Here is a 21,622-nt window from a genome sequence, read left to right as displayed (position 1 = left end):
TGATCCCAGCGAAATATTATCACTAAAATATTAAATAAATAAGTTTGTGATGGAGTAACATGTATGCTTCTTCATTAACGAATCAACACGATCTGGCGGCAGGTGCATGCAGGGCCCGTAATTTTGAAGTAGCGAAGAGCAAAACCAATATTGTGCCATTGTGCGGCATTCCTACCGCCATAGAAAAGTAATGGTGATTTCCACTGGGGACAGAGTCACAGGCAATACTACTGTGCGGTTTTATCCACACTCATAATAAAGGAAAATGCTAAATTTCGGCTAGAGATTCGTGCAAACAATATCATTTTTTTCTCACCCAAGTTCACGGATGCCCTGAAGTCTACCTGCAGACCCCAGGTAAGAACCCTGCCTCTTCTGCCTGGCTTCCAGAGTTCGCAGCTCTGCTCGTCACAGCCCTTGCCAGAGGGGCTCCTCTCGTGTGCCCCTCTGCCCCTGGGCACCAGGTACTGGACCTCTCATCACAGCCCTTGCCCCACTTTACAGGCGCTCAGGCAGGTCTGGTTGGAGCCTGAATTGGGAAAAGTTGGGAGAGTCTGCTCCTGGCCCAGGCTGCAAAGGTGCTGCGCCGTGCAGAGCAGACAGAACCGGAGCTGAGGGGATGCGAGTGAATGGTGGGTGGGGGGACAGGGCTCCCCTGTGAGTCCAGGTATGTGTATGGAAGGCATTAGCATGAAGATGTAGGTCGGGTGCCTAAGGCTTTGTGTTAGGCAGTGTTTTAAAAATCCCAGTGCCGGGGTGCCTGGGCAGCTCAGATGGTTAAACATCTGCATTCGGCTTAGGTCATGATCTCTGGGGTCCTGGGACCGAGCCCCATGTCGGTCTCCCTGCTCCGCGGGGAGTCTTCTCTCTCTCCCTTTGCCCCTCCTGCTGCTCATTCTCAATCTCTCTCTCTCAAATAAATAAATAAAATCTCTAAAATAAATAAATACAAAATAAAAATCCCGGTGCCTAGGCCATATACCCCAGGCCAACAGAATCAGAGTCTCTGGGGGTGGGCTCCAGGTGATATAATTTTTTAAGCTCCCTGATGATTCTAGGGTGCCTTGGGGGCTGGATGTGAGGGCATGGGACAGAGTGGTGGGCCAGAAGAAAGAGGAAAGAGGCCCCAGAGGCTTGCAGAGGTCCACTGTGAGCTGACGGGGAGCTCTGTCCAGAGCCTCAGCTGGCCCAAGTGTGAAGGGAGGATGGGAGGGATGACTGGGATCCCTGAAGAGCCCCGAAAGCAGAGGGTGCCAACCATCAACAGTCCCTGACTTTGGTTGCCTGAAACTGCCAGCAATTCCTGGACTTAGCTGGTCTTCTGAGAAGAGAGAATGAGCACCTCCTGTCCCAACCCACTGCCCTGCCGATAGCCAACCCCTATATTCCCTGCAGGTGGAAAAGCTGGGACCTCTGGATACAGTGGGGCTAGCTGGTCTCGGGCAGGGAGCTCACACTCGCACCAGGAGCTCACTTCCCCTCTCTGGGAAAAGAGATGTGGTCCCCACACCTGCCTTGCCTCCTGCTGTCCTTCTGCTCCCTGACCCAGAGGGCTTCGGGAGGGGCCCGTTCTGCCACAGAGTGGGCCGTGAGCCTGACAAGACCTGCCTTAGCCATCTCAATCCCTCTGCAACCAGGTAAAAGGATTAGGGGCTCACATTGCTGAAGTCGGCTGTGTTCCAGGTGGGTGATTCATTTCTCTTGTCCAATTAAAGCATTGCATCCAATGAAGCGTCGCTATCTCCATTCTATAGATAAGGAAGGAGACTCAGGGGGCAAGATGGAGCCAGCCGAGGTCACAGAGCTCCACAGGGTGGCACAGTCCTGGCTGACCCCAGTGTCCTTGTGGGGTGGGGTGGGCATTTGTGCTGCCCGGAGTGAAGCCAGGACTCGCCCTCTCCTGCTTCGGCAGCCCTGGTGAGCTTGGGGCCCTGACTGTGGGTGAGGCAGCCTAGGGCACTCTACACACTTTCTCATGAATAACGCAGGTGTTAACACCCCCATTCAATGGAGGAGGAAACGGAGTCTCAGAGATCATAGATCCTTGTCACTTCCAGTTCCTAAAAGCAGATAGGGGTAAAGCTGGAAGGTCAGCGGAGGTCACCTGACCTGCTGGGCACGCATGAGAGGGAATTTATAATATTTATAATAATGTTTACAGCTTTGAGAATCCCCCTGCAAAGGTAACAGGTCCACAGTCACATCGAAAGACAAAGCCAATTCAAGTTCAGGGATTGCATTCAGAAATCTTCCAGGTCCACTCATGCAATGCTCAGAAATCTGAGGGCTTATGGGGTACTTTACTCACTGAGAAGGAACCCAGACATGCGTCACATGCTAGAATTGTTCTTCATGAAGCACATCTCTGTGGTTCGTCTAGATTTCCATCCTGCCACATCCTTGTCCCCTACGAGCAGTCAGAAATTGCTCTGGGCTGTTAGAAATCAAAGCGGATGATTTCCTCCCTTCCTGTTCCCCTCAGACAAATGCTCCAGTTTGTAGGGAAGAGCTCAGGATCTTGGTTAAGATCAGTGAAAACACCATGAGGAAGAAAATTATTTCTCCTGCTATTCCAGCATGTTACCAAAAGGTCAAAAAAGTATATAGTCCCAAGGTGGTTCAAGCCACTCTCTGTGTGCGCCAGGTAGGGTGTTCCATGCGCCCCTAGGAAATGTCAAAGGCTCTAGGGAATCAGTCTCGTGGTTGAAATCCGGTAGCAAGTTCTTGCTTTCCACGGGCTGCTGGGCGTGCCCAAGGTACATGCCTTTCTAGGGTGTGTAATCAGTTTTCAAGTTAAAAGTTTGTTCTTGGGGCGCCGGGGTGGCTCAGTCGGTTGAGCATCCAACTCTTGATTTTGGCTCAGGTCATGATCTCGGGGTCATGGGATCGAGCTCTGTGTCGGGCTCTGAGCTTGGAACAGAGTCTGCTTGGGATTCTCTCTCTCTCTCCCTCTGCCTCTCCCACTGCTTGTGCGTGCTCTTTCTCTCTAAATAAATACATAAACAAATAAAATCTTTTTAAAAAGTTTGTTCTTTTGGTCTTACTCATATTTTCCTTGACTTTCTGTTTCCCTATTCCTCTCTTGCACTTGTTAACCAGCCCTGACTCCCCTTGACAGAAGCTTCCAGCTAAGGGGAGGAAGAAGCTAGGTTCTGGGGCTGACAGTGTGTGTGTGTGTGTGTGTGTGTGTGTGTGTGTGTGTGTGTGTGTGTGTGAGACTGTGTCGTTCCCCTTCTGATAACACAGCTAGGGTGCCCAGGGCAGCCACTCTAACTGATGCTAACCCAGGGCAGAGCACACTGTAGTTGTTTAATAAATGCATGGTCCTTGGATGGGTATGAAGTTGGAGCCCCCAGACTGGACTCACTGAAATGACACACACGGACCAGGCAGGATGGCCAAAGGAAACACCTCTGAAGGCCCTGGGTCAGGGCCCCAGGCCAGGAATGTGGGCATCGGAAGGTAGCAAACCCAGGTGCCACCATAGGTACTCCTGTGGGGACAGGAAAGGGCCCCAAGTGCTGTGTAAACTCTGTCCCACGACTGTACCCCGGCTAGTCTCCCTTTTGGCTATTATAGGGTGCACAGGAGGCAGCTCAGTGGGAACACCCCAGAATGGGGAGTAAGGGTGGGAGGAGCCACAGAGAGGTGGGCCACAGGGACCAGAAGGACCCTTGGATGCCTCTGGGGACATTAGCAGGACCACAGGGCTACTTGGCTGGCTCCCAAGGGGCAGGCCTACACTGGGTGGAGGGGGGGCGTGGATGGCACTCAGAGCAGGTAGAAGGGCAGAGCTGTATCTGCTGCTCTCTGGCAGAAGACAGTAGAAGAGCAAGATTTTCTGAATTTCTGAGTTTATGCCCCCCACCCCACCCCAGGCCATGGGACAGAGGGCCCTATCCTGACAGGGTTTGCCTGGAACCCAGCAGATTGCAGGTGAGGGGGGCCCAGGTGAGCGGCTGGCTGGGTGCCTACAGGAATATGCTCATTCAGACATTTAATATTCCCTTGACAATAGCTTCTGGGAGTTTCCCAGGAGTCTCCGGGTAACCAGATAGCCCTTACCAGCCCCAGGATGAGGAAAGTGATCCCTAGCAGTGAAGAGGATGGGAACGGCATGGGAGAGGCATTACAGCGCTGCCCACTAGGCCAGGTCACAGACACCAGCTTCCCCGGACCCTGGTGCTGTGGCCAGAAAGACAGAAACACAGGGGCCACGGGCCTGTCCTCCTGGCTTTTCTATTAGCTTTTTTTTTTTTTTTAGATTTTTAAAATTTATTTGTCAGAGAGACCAAGCACAAGCAGGGGAAGCAGCGGGCCGAGGGAGAAGCAGGCTCCCTGCTGAGCAAGGAGCCTGACACGGGGCTCGATCCCAGGACCCTGGGATCATGACCTGAGCCGAAGGCAGACTCCCAACCGACTGAGCCACCCAGGCGCCCCTCTATCAGCTTTTCTTACAAGAGCTTTCAGGACTTCTCTAGGAATTCTGGGGCTCAGAAGTAAGTGAAGTTGGCATCAGGGCCCTGTGGATGGTATCAGTGACCCTGGTTGATTCTAGTCCCCCAACAAGTGTGGGGTGTGTTGGCTTGTGCCTGAGTGCTGCCTGCTCTAACATAAAACACCATAGCCCTGCCTCCCTGGCCCCTGGGCTGTGCAGACACCCAGGCCCTCTCTGCCGCCCCGGGGCAGCTCTCAGGCCTCCTGCTTCCTCTGTCCCGAGAACTCCCCTGAGGGTGAGGGGCCTGGAAAGCTCTCCCCACCTGCAGCCAGGCCAGTGAGGGGCGAGGGGCAGGCAGTGCAGTGTAGGCGAGGGCTCCGGGTACCAGAGTGCACACTCAGCCCCTTCAGCTCTCCTGCACGGAGGCTGTGTATGTGGAGGGGGAGTGGGTGGGATTGCCCATAGACTCCTAGGCCATGCTGAAGAGAAGGGTGGCCCCGGGCTGGTCCAGGGGAACCCAGAGGCTGGCCAGGCAGACAGCTGCCACCACTACCCACCCAAGGCTCAGGCCACCCTCTACAAGCAGCCTCTGGGGAGGGGTCACAAAAAAATCAAGGAGCTAGGGCACCTGCAGGTGAACTGGGAGGGCTGACCTGCTGGCTGGGGGGTTGAGGGGGACCCACACCGTCTACTGGCTACGGTGGCAGGTTGGGGGCGGGGCAGAGGGATGATAACCTGTGTGCACCATTGCCCTTCCCTACTCTGCTCTTTGTCTCTCAACCCCTCCTACCTCTGGCTTCCAGGCAGCTTTGGCCATTGGGAGGGAGGTGCAGAAGACAGGAGACCAGAGAGGAGAGAGCGGCAGTTCACGCCCACACTCGGCTCACCGCGGCATCTCTGCCAGCAGCCGTGTCCCCACCAAGGCTCCAGCTCCGCGCTGTGAGCACCCTCTCTCTGTAGCAGCCTGCCGGGCAGCTCTAGCCCCTGGACTCCCAGGACCCACCTTCCTCCTACCGCCCTTCCAGCCTCGGACTTGGCAACGTGTCCTGCTCTTACCAATCCCTGGGCTGCCTCATCGTCCCCCCTCAGAGCAGCTTCTAGCCCCTGTTACCTGGACAACACCTTGAGAAGCAAGGACCGAGGAGATTTTTATTTTCCTGAAACGACGTGCAGGCACGTGACTCCGGCCACAAAGATGAAACACACAGAAACACACAGACCTATTTGTGATCCAGGGAGGGAGAGGACACAATCAGATGATGATCACTATAAATGACACTACTAGTGAGTACTCCACAGGATGGACAGGAGGCTGTGAATAGCTGGGTCCTCAGGACGGCTTCGTTGACACCTTGATGAGGTGGCGTTTGAGCTGAGACCCGGAGAAGGGGCGCAGGAAGGTTTCAGGAGCTATGCATGAGCAGAAGCTGGGTGACAGAGGGACTGGGTGTGTTCTGCGGACCGAGAGGAAGCCAGCCTGGCTGGAGCACAGTGAGGACTCCCTGGTGAGTGAGCCCAGAAGCTCACGCGCAAAGCTGGCCCCTCCTCGCCCCCCAAGAGGGTCTGCACCTGAACTCAACTCCCCATGTGATCAACTCCCCTTTCCCCATGGCCTGAATTCAGCTCCCAGGAGGGTCTTCAGGTGCCGGCAGCTGACCTCCTCAGAAACTTCCCTGCTCAGCAGGCAGCCACACCCAGACTGCCTGGCACCTGAGCTTGGCCGCTCCTTTCTGAAAACAGGGCTGGTCTGGCGCATGCATCTAAAAGGGGCATTAGTGGGGTGATGGCAGCCTGGTCCGCATGCACATACATCGAGGTGGTGGGGGATAGCAGGCCCCTTCTTGCTGACCGTTGGTAGTTTAGCTTCCCCAACAAAATCTACTTCTTATTCCCCTGTACTGGGGGACATTGTGTTACTTTCCTTTACCTCCTCGCCAAACTGGGCCTCTGTCCATGTCTCAAGAGCAATGGAAGCCGCCAAAGGGTTAAGCATGGGGTTATCTGACTACGTGTTTCCCAATGCCTTTAGGGCTGCAGTGTGAAGAATGGGCCGTAAGGAGGGGGCAAGAGAAAGGGGGAGGTATGAAGAGAGGAGCCTTGTGCGGGGATGGCAGCTTGTTATCAGCTCGGGGGGCCTGGGGCCACCGAAGCCCCCAGAGCCAGAGGCTGGCCTTGAACATCCGCCTGCCCTCAGCTCCTGGACTGGGAGAAGAAGAGATGCCAGGCCTGCCTCCAAGGGGATTGGTCACTAGCCAGGATGGGAACCGTGAGGGGTTGGAGGCCCCCTTCCCTGTTTGTCCCTGTGCTGATTCCTGGGTGGAGCGGGGCCCCTGAGACTGTTGATAGGGAGGCCAGGAAGCACATGGAGAGGTTGGGCCCCGCTCTGAGCCAGGCCTGGAGAGAGACCTGACGGGCAGAGTGGAGAGCAGAAGAGGGGCTCAGAGGTGGGAATGCAGCTGGGCACCTGCGAAGTCTGAGGAGAGTGACGGAAGGCCAAGGGCTCCCCCACCTCGGACCTGTGACTTATAACTAGGACAGCTGGAGCAGTGGTGCGCCCACAGGGGACAGTTAAACGCTGTGTCCTTGGAGGCTGAGGCTGCCCGTGTATCTCTCCTGACTCAGCCTGGACTGCAGGCTCCCAGCAGAGCAGAAGTTGGGCGCAGAGGTGTGGAGCGCGACGGTCGTGGTGGGCCCTCCCCCGAAGGGTCACAGCACAGGAGGAGGTGACGGGACATCTCAGCATCATTTCCAAGGGTGGCTGTATGTCAGCCACGGAGAAGGACAATATAAAGGGATTCAGTTCCTTGGGCCTTTAGGAGTGGCTCTGAGGCCCGTTGTACCCTGGGCGTGGCCCCTTCTCGGCCCCCCGCCCAACAAACCCTCCGGAGAGCTCCTGGTGCTAGCCACCTCACCTGCTTCTCTCCTAGTTATCAGGTTGGAGAGTGAGAAGAGGACATTGAATGGGACTTTGTGTCAGCTCAGAGCTGCTCCCAGCTCAGATCAGCAGGGAAAGCCTCATATTCAAAAGCCAGCGGTTGGTAAGTCCACACCGGGCGTTACAGGAAGAAACAAAGCCAGGGTCCAGCCTCAGCCAGCACCCAAGGTGAGCCTCTGTGAGCTAAGACCTGAAACGGAAGGTGTCAGGAGGAAGTGTGTCTGAGCCACGAGTTGGCGCCTGTTGGGAGGTGCAGTTTCTCTCTCCAAGTGTGGGTGCTCCCACCCCCTGGCCCAAATCTGGGGCTCAAGGAGAACTGTTTGTAAAGACTGGGGCCTGTCCTGGGGCAAGAGTTGGTATATGTCTCCACTCCAGGGCTCCACCAATCTCTGCACCGTGTCTTAGGACATGCTCCCGAGTAGGACGTTCTGGAAGCCGAGTGGGCCCCCTGCGAAGACTGCTCAGCTGCCTTCCCTCCAGCTCTGGGGCTCTTCCCTCCTGCTGCCTCTTCCAAGAGTGGAGGGAGGTGCAGGCCTGGGGGCCCCCCCACCTCTGACATTCACTCATCTCAGCCAGGCCTGAGTTCTAGCTTTGCATTTAGTGGTTTTCTTTTTTTTTAATCTTTATACTTCAGGGCGCCTGGGTGGCTCAGTTGGTTAAGCAGCTGCCTTCGGCTCAGGTCATGGTCCCAGGGTCCTGGGATCGAGCCCCCCATCGGGCTCCTTGCTCGGCGGGGAGTCTGCTTCTCCCTCTCCTCCTGCTCGTGTACTCTCTCTCACTATCTCTGTCTCAAATAAATAAATAAAATCTTAAAAAGAAATAAAAATCTTTATACTTCAATAAAAAACGTTTATTATCAAAAGGCAACAAACAAAAAAATGCCTTGTGATCTGACCTCACCCTGATTGTGTAATATCACGGCACATCCTCTTAGCTTCTTCATCTGTGCAATGGGTGACCAGCCTTGGCTCTGTGGCGGTGGCTGTGAAGATGGGATGAGCTCGTGCAGGCTGAACTGAGGGCCAGGTGCCCCGTGGAGAGGGTGAAGCTGCCCCCTGGACAGCCGTGGGGGTTACTGATGGCAGGAGAGGCTGTTCTTGATGAGCTCGGGGGAGAAAGAGAGCCTTGTCAGAGGGGAGGACAAAGCCTTCTGCCCAATGTCTAGGAGCCCAAGCACGGCAGTCTCCCCTGAAATACACACACACACATTCACACTGACACACGCTCTCATACTCATGCACACACACACACACACACACACACACACACACACTTTCACACATGTATGCCACCATCATCAGACCTTCTGTGGACAGACACCCAGGGACCTCTATCTGAGGGAACCCGCAGTACTGAGCAACTGGGCATGTGCGCTCCCAGCTCTGCTACTTAAAGGTGGGGACAGACCCCGTGGCTGTGAGTTGCCATAGCTGTGACATTCGTTCCTTTGTGCTTCACTGGACACAGCAGTCATCAGCTCCGAGAGTAGCTCCAGGCTAGGACCACGCAGGACGCAGGAACAGGCGGCCGGCAGACCAGGCAGGGGTGCTGAGGACGGAGGAAGGTTGGGAGGCCGGGCACTGCTAATATCCTGAGCTCCCTGTGTCCTGGACTTCTCGGTGGGCTCGAGAAAGGACTACCCAACCTCAGGATGAACCCTCCTTCGGGGCCCGGAGCCCAGGAGCCCAGCTCTGTGGCCACCCCAGCCGCACCCAGCAGGTGGGACAGCTCCTGGAGCAGCACGTCCAGCGTGGGCCAAGCTCTGCCCAGCAGTCCCACGGTAAGCCTGGGGCCCGCATGTGCACACACAGAGCCTTCCCTCCCCCACCCTGGCCTCCATGACAGCGAGATAGAAGAGGTCTGAGCTCCTCTGTGGGACCTTGGGTATGTTACCGGACCTCTCTGGGCCTATCCTGCACAAAGAGGCCAATAGAGGAGAGTGTGGGCAATGTCCTTCCCCATGGAGAGCATCCAAGGAACAGAAAGGCCAGCCCTAAAGGGCAAGGGGCTGCAATGGCCCAGACCTGCCCTTGGCTGCATCCATTCCTTTCTGAGGGTGGTTGGATACCCCACAGAGCCTTCCAGAGAGGAAGGCATACCAGAGGCCTCTGGATTGTCCAGACCAGAGTGAAGTGGTGGGTGCTTTCTGCTGCCTATCATTCTGGCCAGGGCCCCAGAGTCATACCCCACCGAACCCACTATTAACTGGGGAGAACTGAGGGTACCCTAAAGACCCTGGGATGCTGGCCTACATCCTGGATAGGACGGGAAGCCTCCATAGCTATAGGAGGCAAGACAGAGACTAAATTGCCCTCCTTCCCAGGAAAGGAGCGGGGCCAGAGGGTTCTTTGAGGCCCCTTGTGCTGGCCTCATGGGGTCATAACCTCCCTGAAGTGACTTTGGGGGACCTAAGCTTTCTTTTTTCTTTTTTAAGTTTATTTATTTAAGATTTATTTATTTATTAGAGAGAGGGGGGAGGGGCAGACAGAGAGGGAAAGAGAATCTCAAGCAGACTCCATGCTGAGCACGAGCCTGACTCGGGGCTCAACCCCACGAACCTGAGATCATGACCTGAACCAAAATCAAGAGTCGGACGTTTAACTGACTCAGCCACCCAGGTGCCCCTAAGTTTATTTTTTTTATTTAAGTAATCTCTACAACCAGTGTGGGGCTCAAACTTGCGACCCCGAGATCGAGAGTCGCCAGCCAGGTGCCCCCTAAGCTTTCTTTTTAAAGGGGAATTCTTGTCCTCTGTCTCATGCCAGGTATCAAGGTCAACGCTCCCCATTTATACTGTGAGGGGATACAACCTCTTCTTTGAGGCTGGGGAGGGGCTGGGGTTCCTGAGGAGAGGGGCTCCACCCAGCTCCGCCACCCCAGAGTCTGTGGGGCCTGGAAGACCATTGCTAAGCGCCTCGAGCGCTTCGGTCAGGGCCCATGCCATGGAGAGGAAGCACTGAGGGGATGGATCTGCCTTCTCCCCAAGGAAAGGTAGACTCACTCCAGCCATGTCACTCCTTGTCATGTGTCTGTCTGTCCGTTCAGCCTCGAACAGGTGATTCTAGAAGCCTCATGCCTCTGTGCCACAATGCAGGAGCTCAGGCTTGACTTTAGAGAGATCTGCGTTTCCCCTCTGGTTCAGCTACTGCCTTGCAGTGTGGGCAAGTGGCTGTGCCACTCTGAGCCTCAGTTTCCCTACTGGTCTACCAGGAACCTTAACCCTCTCTTCTCAGGGTTATTCCAGATGATAGGATAACGTGATGCTCATGTTTCTCTGTCTCTCCACAGGCAGCCGCGGCTCGGGCTGCTGCCTGGGTCCCCTTCCCAACGGTGGATGTTCCGGACCATGCCCACTACATCCTGGGCACAGTGATCCTGCTGGTGGGGCTCACGGGGATGCTGGGCAATCTGATGGTCATCTATACCTTCTGCAGGTGCCTGGTTGGCGGGACTAGGGCATGGGCACCGAGGGCAGCCAGTCATGCAGAGACAGGGCAGGAAGGCTGTCTCCAGCTCTGCAGGGCACTGTTGAGCCTGGGTGGGGACGCCACTGCCAAGCCCGTGGTGGTCTCAGGACAGGTCTCCATCTTCTAGCTTAGGGAAGGGGCCAAAAAATAGTCCAGGGCAGCTTGAGTGGCACATGCCAATTGGGCCCCGGGCACACCTTCTGTGTAGGATAAATTTCTCTACGACTCACATGCCTCTGCCCATTCTTTTTTTTTTTTTTTTAAAGATTTTATTTATTTACGACAGAGACACAGCGAGAGAGGGAACACAAGCAGGGGGAGTGGGAGAGGGAGAAGCAGGCTTCCCGCTGAGCAGGGAGCCCGATGCGGGGCTTGATCCCAGGACCCTGGGATCATGACCTGAGTTGAAGGCAGACGTTTAACCGACTGAGCCACCCAGGTGTCCCTGTGGGTCCATTTTTCTTGTCTGCAAAATGGAGTTGTGGTTTACTTCATGGAGTCAATGTATGATTACACAAGTTCATGTCTGTGCAGTGCCCATCCAATAAGCGTTTGAATCCTGGCCATGCCACTTACTGAGTCTTGTTATCTGGAGCAAGCCACCTCGAGGGTGGGAGCCTCAGGATTCTCATCTGGAAAAGAGGGAGGGCTAGATGCAAAGATGGATGATTACGGGAGAGGCGTTTGTGAAAGTGCCTGGCCTGTGGGGCACACCTGTCTGTCCCTCTGCCCTGGGCCAACGCCAAGTGTGAAGACTGCAGAGATACTGGAAGAAGGGGTACAAGGAGGGGTGCCTGGGGGAGAAGGAGGTAGAGGAGCTCTTGGGAAGGCACATCTGAGCCTGAGCATGTAGGAGGAGCCACTGGGGAGAATTGGCCTGGAGGGGTTCAGACGAATGAGGGGTGTGTCCAAGGAGAGAGTGCGGATCACGCAGAGGGGATCCAGAAGGCGAGAGGAAGAAACAGACGTGTCTTAAAGCCAGCTTCGGCAGGGCTGCACAGCACTCTGGGGGCAGTACTGCTCCCCATCTGAGGCAAGAGCTGCTGCCTGGAGGGGGCCTCACTTCTCAGCCCACACTGTCAGGCTCTAGAGCTGTCTGGCTGGTGCTTGTTGGGCAGCAGCAGGATGGGCGGTGGCCCTGTGGCTTGTGCCCGTGTGTGTGCGTGTGTGCACGTGTGCTCCTAGCTCAGGGAAGCTCCAGAGCAGAAGCACCTCCTGACAGTTTCCGACCCTTCACAGGACCAGAGGCCTCAGGACACCCTCCAACATGTTCATTATCAACCTCGCAGTCAGCGACTTTTTCATGTCCTTCACCCAGGCCCCCGTCTTCTTCGCCAGCAGCCTCTATAAGCGGTGGCTCTTTGGGGAGGCAGGTAGACATTCGGGGTTCCCTTCTGCTGGAGGGAGGAGGAGGGTTGTGGCAGGGGATGCCCACAGTGGAGGCTGGCCTTGAACGAGGAGATGACTGGCTCTTCCTGGGCAGAGAGTGGGTGGCCGTGCTCGATCCCATGAGTGAGCAAGAGGGAAGATTCAGCTTCTCGGCCAGATGTGGCAAGTAGCCAGGGTGGAGAGGGGCTCAGGGATGCTTTTCTGGAGAGGTGAAGGCAGGAGCTGAGTATGTACCACCCCCAGACCCCCCTCCTCTGGGGTAACTCATGGGCTCCTGCCGTGGTCTGAGGTTGGGGAGCTGTGCCCACAGGCTGTGAGTTCTATGCCTTCTGTGGGGCTGTCTTCGGCATCACCTCCATGATTACCCTAACGGCCATCGCTCTGGACCGCTACCTGGTGATCATGCACCCACTGGCCACCATCGGGGTGGTGTCCAAGAGGCGGGCAGCGCTTGTCCTGGTGGGCGTCTGGCTCTATGCCCTGGCCTGGAGTCTGCCACCCTTCTTTGGCTGGAGTAAGTGGACTGGGGGAATTGGGAGAGAGGACGATAAGCTGGGTGGGGCATGTTCAAGGGGCAGGTAGGTAGACTTGGGTTGGCCAGCTGGCAGGAGGGGCCAAGGGAATTCTTGAGCCTCAAGGCAGATGGATATTCAGGGGGCATGACTAGCAGCAGGGGAAACTGAGGTAGAACCACCAGCAACCAGAGGATGACCTGGGCTCCCACGGTTGGGCGGCAGTAAGTGACAGGCACATCTGATGCTGAGTTTTAGCATCATACAGGCAGGCCTTGGGGTGTAGGCTTGAGCAAGTAGGAGAGTTAGCAGCAAGGTCCTTTCTGTGGCAGGACCAAAAACCTGGCCAAAATCTGGAGGATAATACCCTGGAGCTATGGTGAGGTCTCTGTTCCAACCTGGTAAAAATGGGCAGCAGTGGGCTTTGCCTGCTAGAACTAGCTGGGAAAGCTTCCCTCCACATGCCCTGGCTTCCTCACTGCACTGGGCAGGGCTGGAGTGGGGACCAGTGTTCAGGGAGCCCGGGCCCCACAGCTAAAGCCCCTGCTGGATGAGGAGCCTGAAGCATGCTGGGCCGAAGGCTGAGCACCTATTCCTGGCTCCTAGGCGCCTATGTACCCGAGGGGCTGCTGACCTCCTGCTCCTGGGACTACATGAGCTTCACACCTTCGGTCCGAGCCTACACCATGCTGCTCTTCTGCTTCGTGTTCTTCCTCCCCCTGCTGGTCATCATCTACTGCTACATCTTCATCTTCAGGGCCATCCGGGAGACAGGCCAGTAAGAGCTGGGCGTGGAGGAGGGGCTCGATGGGAGGGTGGCCACACGCTTTTGCCAGGGCTGCCCCTACCCAGCCCCCAGCCTCACACTGCACCCTCCCCCTCCCCAGGACATTCCTTCCCAGCTCCACATGGGCAAAGACAAGCTGAGCCCATGTGCTTAGGGGGTGAGGTGCCCAGAGACCAGCACAACCTGGGTGCCTAGAGAAGTCTCAGGAGACAGGGGCTTCTGAGGAGGGGGCCTTTGGCTTGATCAGGAGGTCCACGGGGTGAGAAGACGCCACAGGCAGAACCACAGGGAGACAGCTTAGGCTGGATGTAACGGAGAACTTTCTGGGAGTCTGGAGAGAATGGCCAGGTCCAGGGAGCCTCCCCGATGGCAGCCATGACCGTGGCCCTCATTGCCACTAGAGCGGGGTCAGACTCGGACTTTGTGCCTGTGCTAGGGCTCTCCAGACTTTCAGGGCCTGTGAGGGCGGTGTTAGGTCCCCCCGACAACGGCAGCGGCTACAGAGAGAGTGGAAAATGGCCAAGATTGAGCTGCTGGTCATCCTTCTCTTCGTGCTCTCCTGGGCCCCCTACTCCGCTGTGGCCCTGACGGCCTTTGCTGGGTGAGCAGTGCCCAAGGGGCCAGGACAGGGGCTGGAGGGGGTGGGAGGAGGGAAGGGGACCCTGCAGCGGCCTCTCCCTCCCCAGCCCAAGCCGGAGCCAGCCATTCTTACACTCAAAGCCCAGCCTCACAGCCAGTCATTCATTTTCCCTGCGGCGGCAGCGAGGTTCACCTGCGGGAGATGGCCCTGCCACTTCCTGGAGGCACTGGGACCCATGCTGCGGGGGCTCTGGGTTTGGCCTGAGGGCCTGCAGGGGCTCCCAGGTCCTGCCAGATCCTGCAGGAACACAAGACGCTCCCTGAGGTTCCGGCTCTCTCTTCACCTGGGCTGTGGGCACATGGCCTGGGGTGCCGCTCACCTCCTGCCTGCCAGCCCTTCGTGGCTCGAGTCTGGGCACTTGATGTCTGCAGCAGCGAGGACATAGGCCAGACTTCAGAAGCACTTTGAGACAGTGAGAGTTTTTCATCCTGGGGGGTGTCTGGGTCCGAGACCTCCTTGTGCCGGAAGGGCCTGGTGCTGGCTAAGGCTGTCTTGTGAGTCACTCTAAGAGAGCCAGGGGAGAAGCGGGTCTCAGGGTTGTGTGCGGTGGGGGAGGAACTGGCCAGAGGCCCAGAGGCCCAGAGGCCCTGGGGGTGGGGAGCGTTTCCTCCCAACAGCACAGGCTCCAAGCTATCATGGGACCTGGCTGAACCCCCCAACCTGGCTCCTCTTCCCCTCAGCAACCGTCCCTCAGCAGCCCCCCAGGTTTCCTCTCACCTCAGGTCAGAATTCTCCCGGCATCGCAGTCCCTCTTGGCTGTGCTGGTTTGGGCTGCAGGGCCTGGCCCAGAGGAAGAAGCTTCCTGAGAGGGCAGGTGGGCCGTGGAGTCTCTGGGAGGGCTGGCTGGCGGGGGGACCACAGCTTCTCCGTCCTAGGTACGCGCATGTCCTGACACCCTACATGAACACCGTGCCTGCTGTCATCGCCAAGGCCTCTGCCATCCACAACCCCATCATTTACGCCATCACCCACCCCAAGTACAGGTGCGGCCCTCCTCCAGGACCCAGCCCCACGTCCCTGGGCCACGGAGGGTCAGAAGCTGTGAATGGGGACAGAGGCTGGCCATCTTTCCTATCTCTCGTATATATGCATTGGGTGGGGGCCTCCCGCAGCTGGGAGCAGCCAGTGACACTGGGTGGGGTCTGGAGCTGGTGTGACCCCCTCTACTGCTCCAGTTTCCCACGGGGATCAGCTTGGAGGGACTTCAGAGCTCCCTGGGCAGTGTCCAATCCTGCCTATGGCATTTTTGGAGCCAAGGCCAAAAGGCAGCTGGGATGGCCGATCAGCAGTGATGCCCTCTACAAAGAGAAGAAGCCCCCGGACAGCAATGTCCTGGAGACCACAGTGGGGAGAGGTTCAAGGGCCCTGGCGGAGGCCCGGGGGTGCTTCTGGCCCAGAGCGCTCTCTGCTGATGGATTCCCAGCACAGCTGGCCTCTCCCTCGAGGGGCCCCTCAGTGCTTCCTTTTGCCTGGTGGTGTCCGTAACTCGCCGCCCTGCTGAGGCCAGCTGCAGGCTCAGAGGCTGCTCGGGAGTGTCCCTGTCCTCACTGGAAGGGACGCAGCTTGGGCCAGCCCCTTGAGAGCTGAGACCAAGCCCCTCGCCGAACCTGCTACCCTCCGTGCCCATGGCCCCAGTGTCTGTCTGTCCATCCCCAAGGCTATGGGCCTGTCAGTCTCTTTCACCCCAGCATCTGTCTGTCCTTCCTCATCACTTCCTATGACTGCCAGTGTCTTTTTGTCCATTCCCATCACCCCATCATCTGTCTGTCCTCATAACCCCAGTGTCTGAACCACCCATTTCCCCATTCTGTCCACTCCCATTAGCTTCATATCAGTCTGTCCATCCTCCCCCATCTCCCGGTGTCTGCCTGTCCATCCCCCTAACCAGCTGTGCGGTTCCTGCAGAATGGCCATTGCCCAGCACCTGCCCTGCCTGCGGGTGCTGCTGGGCGTGTCAGGCCAGCGCCGTGGCCCCTACACCAGCTACCGCTCCACCCACCCCTCCACACTGAGCAGCCAGGCCTCGGACCTCAGCTGGATCTCTGGACAGAGGCGCCAGGCGTCCCTGGGCTCGGAGAGCGAGGTGGTAAGGATGCGATGGCCTCCCGAGGCTAGCACCTCACCCTCCTTTCCTCAACCAGGCCAGCTTCAGGCCTCTGAGACCCAGGGACCCTCAGGACCCCGGGACGCTGGCAGGAAGAGCCCTTCACGACTGCCCCATGGCCTTCCCTTGCCCCATTCCCCCCGACAGGCAGGGGCCCAGGGGCCAGAGAGGCAATGGGTTGGCCCAAGGTCACCCAGTAGCAGGGCCAGGACTGATGCGTCTTCCAACGCCAGGTCATCTCTCTTCCATGATGGCAGTATTCCAGGAGCTTAGAGCCGCGAAAAGACAGGCATTTCTGGCCCTAGCTGGGCCTCCCGAGAGACAGGCCGGAGCTAGCTTGGGGCCCTTTGTTCTTAGCCTTAAGCCCCCTCTTCCTGGGAGCCTTGAGGAGCCCACAGGATACAGTGGAAGGAGTATTGGCCCTGGAGTCAGGGGACCTGGGTTCAAGGCTCAGTTCTACCACATCCTCACTGTGTGAGCTTGGGCAGGTCACTCACCCCTTTTGAGCCTGTATGTTCTTCTCTAAAAGGGAAAACAGTTGTCTCTACATCCAAGACTGGCTAGGGTGCACATGAGTGGGTGCTAACCCCACAGTTGGTGTTAGCCCTGGGAGCTACCAGCCTGCCAGTCCCTCTTTGGGACCCAGGGCTGTGATGCCCCTTAATGCCCCCAGGAGAGCTCTCTGTGCTGTGGCCTCCCGTCCCCAGCCACACCTGGGCTCCTCCATCATTGTAACTACAGGGCCCACCGTGGGCCTCACCAAGAATCTCCACTGACCTCTTCCCACTGCTTCCAGCCCTGGGGGCTGAGGGAGGAGATATCAGAGGTCCCTTCCCTGAACCACATGTAGTGAACGACATCAAGGAGTGAATGTCATCCGTCAACAGAGGCCTAGACCCTCGTGAAGACAGACCCACCCCACACGCTTAAGAAGGCACACAGTGCACGCACGCGCACACACACACACTAGCGCACACACACACTAGCACACACGTGCGCGCACACACTAGCACACACACACGCACACACGTGCGCGCGCACACTAGCACACACACTAGCACACACACACGACTAGCACACACTAGCACACACACTAGCACACGCGCGTGCACACACGCGCACGCGCACACACACTAGCACGCACACGCGCGCACACACGATAGCGCACACACTAGCACACGCGCGCGTGCAGACACACTAGCACACGTGCGCGTGCAGACACACTAGCACGCACGCGCACGCGCACACACTAGCACACACACTAGCACAGGCACACAGTTTGCAGAGGTTTGGTGACCAGCGAGCCTATAGTACCACGGACCTCACTGCAGTGAATACGTGTGTGGAGGATGGAGACAGTCTTGGCCAGGGAAGAGGGCAGGAGCGGGGACTTTGGAGGGTCCCTCTCACCTCACAGTGCCTCTCCCCCCTTCCCCAGGGCTGGATGGACACAGAGGCAGCAGCTGTGTGGGGGGCTGCCCAGCAAGTAAGCGGCCGCTTCCCCTGCAGTCAGGGCCTGGAGGACATGGAAGCCAAGGCCCCTCTCAGGCCGCAGGAGCAGGAAGCAGAGACTCCTGGGAAGGTGACTGGGTGTGGCACCTGCCAATCCATACAGGGGTGGGGACAAGGGGCCAGTAGCCCAGGGAGTGGCCGGGAAAGGGGAGCTGTTCTTGCGGGCAGGCCCAGCGCCCTCTGGGAGTCACTCCTTCCCCACCCAGGTGTCCCCTGCCTGCTTGGGGTGCCTGGGGGTCTCTGTGACTCCATGATGCTGTGGGCAGCCCTGAGTGAGTCTGGACCGCATCCGAGAGTCTGTGTGATTGTGCGACCCTGACGATGCATATACGTGGCAAGCGGTGGTGGCTCTCCAGTGATGAACGTACAGTAAGTGTGTGCAAGCAGGACAGGACGTGTGTGCAGTGAGCCAGCGGAGTATGGCTTGTGCCTGTGTGTGACCATGTGCCCTGCACATGTTCTCTGTCACTGTGACACCACAGGGCACAGGACTGAGTGTGCCCCAACATGTCTGCTCTAAGCTGCGTGTGACCGAGTGTGGGCGGTGTGTACCTCTCTGTGTGATTGGAGGCTGGATGTACCTGGGGGGGGTTGTTGCGAGCCGTGTATGTGCTCCCAGTGAATGCCCTGGGATTAGGATGTCACCCAGAATACTTGTGGCTATTAAAAGAAGGCCAGCTGTCAGCCCAAGTGCCTATGGAACGGAATGTCGATGGCGATTAGAGAAGGCCATATTCTGGAACGCTGGAAATGCCGTGTGCACAGGCCCCGAGGCTACCCATCCCCCTCCCCCTGCAGCTGACAGCTCCCCACCCAGCCCCTCCGTTCACACCCGCACAACACCCCCAGCTCCTGGGCTCTCTTGGGCTTCCCCGCGAGCCCAAGACCATGTCCTGCCTTCCTTCCTCCAGGACATTCCTTGGGTGTCGCAGAGATGGGGAGACCTGGGCTGCTCCCTCCAGCTGTGGAGCCCCTGCCTCTCCCGGGGAGCACCGCTCCCGGGATGCACCAGCTCCAGGGAGGACTCCCACCCCAGCCCTGAGCCTGGGCACTGTGCACGGCCAAAGAGGCCAGGACAGAGACGGGCAGTGCCCCCCCGGGCTGGGGAGGGGGCCGTGATGAAAGGGACTGTGCCCGTCCTGGAGGGAATACTGGGCTGGGCTGTGGCATAGGGCAGAGAGGGACAGCACATCAGCAGTCACCTAACACATGTGATAAGCCCTGCCATTGAGATATCAGCACACAGGGTGCCGGAAGAAGAGGCAAGTCCCTGAGGGCTCCCCGGGGAAGGTGGGGGTCATGTTGAGCAGTCCAGGGGAGGGAACGCCCTGTGTGAATGCAGCAGGGGGGTCCTGGGGGGGTGCTTGGTGTGTCCTGGAATAGAATGTTGCTCTGTGACCCGGGAGCAGCCAAGGGACTCTGGGAGCTGGTGGGGACATAAGAAGAGAAGGGCAGGAGGTGGTTGGAACTGTGCGGAGGCCCGATCAGGTGTTGACCTGAGGGGTGTCCAGCTGTGAGCCTGGGGAGGAGAGAGCCCTCGGAGGGAGGACTGAGCAGGGGCCCTGCGGTGGGCTCAGTCAGCCTCGTGGGGTAGGGCCTCTCTGCAGTGGCTGGGGAAGCACAGGTTGAACAGGATGAGGCAGCAGGGAGAAACCCGGAGGAAGCTGGTGTTGTAGGACAGGCGAGAAATGGGGTGTTGAACGCAGCAGAGAGAGGGGGGTGCTGGGGCCCCAGGAGGAGTGGAGGAAGTGGGGGCAAGGGGAGCTCAGTCCTGCCTGACTGCAGGAGTCTGAGAGCCTAGGATATATCCCAGGGGGACGTCCTGTTGGTGGCCTTGGACATGGCCGGCTCCATCCCCCAGGCCATATTGCCTGCGGTCTCGGAGGAGGCCCATCCCCCAGCCAGGACCCCACCTGGCCCCTCCAGGCAACCTCCCTTCACTGCTCGGTGACCCTGTACATGGAGGGTCATTGGGGGACTGCTCCCTGGGGGACACTCCTTGGGCTAAGCAGATGTGTGCTGTTTGCTTTCAGACCAAGGGGCTGCTCCCCAGCCTGGACCCCAGGATGTAGGGTGCCCACGGGCTCCCCTTTTCTTCTGGGACACATCTAGCCCCTTCACCTCCCCCTCATACACACAGCCCAGGATTACCCCCATGAGCCTGCAGGCTTTGGAAGTGGCCCTGTCACCCCTGCTGTGCTGGATTCATGGCCCCACACCACAAAACTCCTGCCCTGCCAAGTGCTCTGCACCCACTTCTCATCTCAACAGCCTGTACCCCAGGCTCAGCCTGAAGCGTGGGAGCCCAGGCCCTCCTGCTTCCCGGAGTCGTCTGCCTCGCCTCAAATGCTGTGTGCTGTGATTGTCCAGGCAATGACAATGGCGACGGCTCCGTGGGACACGCCGGCCAATTGTGAGCTGCCTCTGCACCCGGGCTGGGCCTTTCACTGACACGGGCAGCCCAGTGCGGCATCCCTGCAGCCCGTGTTGGAAGCCGAGCACAGACCTCACGCTCCGGGGACTGTTGTTCCCCTCTCTCCCCCGTCCCTGCTTCCTGAGTACTCTTTCTGCCGTGGCCCACACTCTAGTGCACTCTCCTCTAGGAACATATTTGCATGCACCAAGCACATGCGTGCACACTCTGCACCTGGGGTTTGTCTCAAATCAGTGGTCTAAGTTCATACCGGGGCTGTATGTCTCTGACAGTGTATAGGAAAATAAAAAGCAGAGAAGTTCTCCTCGGACAAGCATGGTCTTTACCTAGGGGTGCGGTGATGGGGGAGAGACCCAGGGCCTGACCTCTGATGCCCACAGCAGCCTCTCTTTCTCCCCTCCCTCTGTCCCCCATCTGGCAACTCTCACTCCTGAAGCCTCCATCTCAAACTGCAAGGGGCAGGGTGGATGAGGGACAGAGACGGGGCTTGCCCCCGTCCCCACTCCCCAATAAGCTGTTATCAGGAAGCACTTAGTGCCCAGCCTGTGGGGACCAGCTGCTCTCTGGCTGGGTTCTGGTCTCCCAGGGGAGGCAGATGGAGGGAGGCCGGCCTTCCCCTTTAAGAGCATCCTTCCCACTCCCCCTCCCTCTCCCCAGAGGCAGCATCAGGCAGTGTGGTTGCCAGAGTCCAGAGAGAGAGCCTGCAGCTCCAGGTACTGCCTAGCCCGGGGCCTCTACCCCCCCGCACCCCTGTGGGATTGGCTCCTTTCTTTCCCCACACTGGTCATACTTGCTGCTGGGTCCTCTCCAGCTTGGCAGGACAGACCACTCCCAGGAAAGGGGGTAAAACTGGAGGTGGGGAGGGATGGGATGGGGCCTGGGGGTGGGGCAGGGGCTGGTATGGGGGAGGGTGGGGTGCTGGCCATGAGTGGCTGGCTTTCTGGGCCAGGCCCGAGCAGCAGGGACAGACTGGGCTGTATGATACATAGTAGAAGAGGTGGTACAGTGGGTGAAAGAATACAGGTCCCTCCTTGACTTCTTCCACTTGATATTTTTGTGAACTTGGGCAAGTTACCAAATGCCCCTGTGTTGTGGGGACTCCTACCGTGCACGTTGTATGGGCCAGGGCCCGGGCATCAGGTGGGGTGCTGGCCACTGGGAAATTACTCACACCCAGGCCTGCACTGAGTCCTCAGGGCCCAGCTTAGGCTAGAGCCTTCTCGGAGGACCAAAGAGCAGCCAGCCCAGTCACCTTCACCTTCCGTGAGCCTCAGTTTCCTCAGCCAGAGCCAGGATGGCCTTGAACTATCTCCAGACCACACAGGGCCTGAGGTCTCTTCTGAGGAAGGGCTTCTGGAGGTATCTTGGCCCAAAGACCACACTGGCTGGAGTCCTGAGGGGCCT

The 21,622-nt window shown here is 58.0% G+C and overlaps 1 protein-coding gene and 1 long non-coding RNA gene across 3 annotated transcripts; one reads left to right on the top strand and one right to left on the bottom strand.

The window, feature by feature from the left end:
- Positions 1-8,207: 8,207 nt before the first annotated feature.
- On the bottom strand, positions 8,208-15,123 carry LOC118527483 (uncharacterized). The gene is made up of 3 exons (XR_004913130.2): positions 14,886-15,123; positions 14,488-14,672; positions 8,208-8,469 (listed from the first exon to the last, which is right to left on the bottom strand). It is a non-coding gene; the product is annotated as an uncharacterized LOC118527483 (long non-coding RNA).
- OPN4 (opsin 4) lies at positions 9,025-19,856 on the top strand. Of its 2 annotated transcripts, none has more exons than XM_036079311.1 (10): positions 9,025-9,153; positions 10,662-10,807; positions 12,080-12,213; positions 12,540-12,743; positions 13,348-13,519; positions 13,965-14,129; positions 15,044-15,151; positions 16,074-16,254; positions 17,711-17,854; positions 19,818-19,856. In XM_036079311.1, exons 1-10 carry the CDS (start codon positions 9,025-9,027, stop codon positions 19,854-19,856), a joined length of 1,422 nt encoding a protein of 473 aa, XP_035935204.1. The 2 variants fall into 2 exon arrangements, with proteins under 2 accessions (XP_035935204.1, XP_035935203.1); XM_036079310.1 differs by having other exon boundaries at positions 10,662-10,831; positions 12,071-12,213.
- Positions 19,857-21,622: the final 1,766 nt, after the last annotated feature.

The sequence above is a fragment of the Halichoerus grypus genome, chromosome 7 (genome assembly GCF_964656455.1).
Source record: "Halichoerus grypus chromosome 7, mHalGry1.hap1.1, whole genome shotgun sequence".
NCBI lineage: Eukaryota > Metazoa > Chordata > Mammalia > Carnivora > Phocidae > Halichoerus > Halichoerus grypus.
This window is presented reverse-complemented; position numbering and strand designations above follow the sequence as displayed.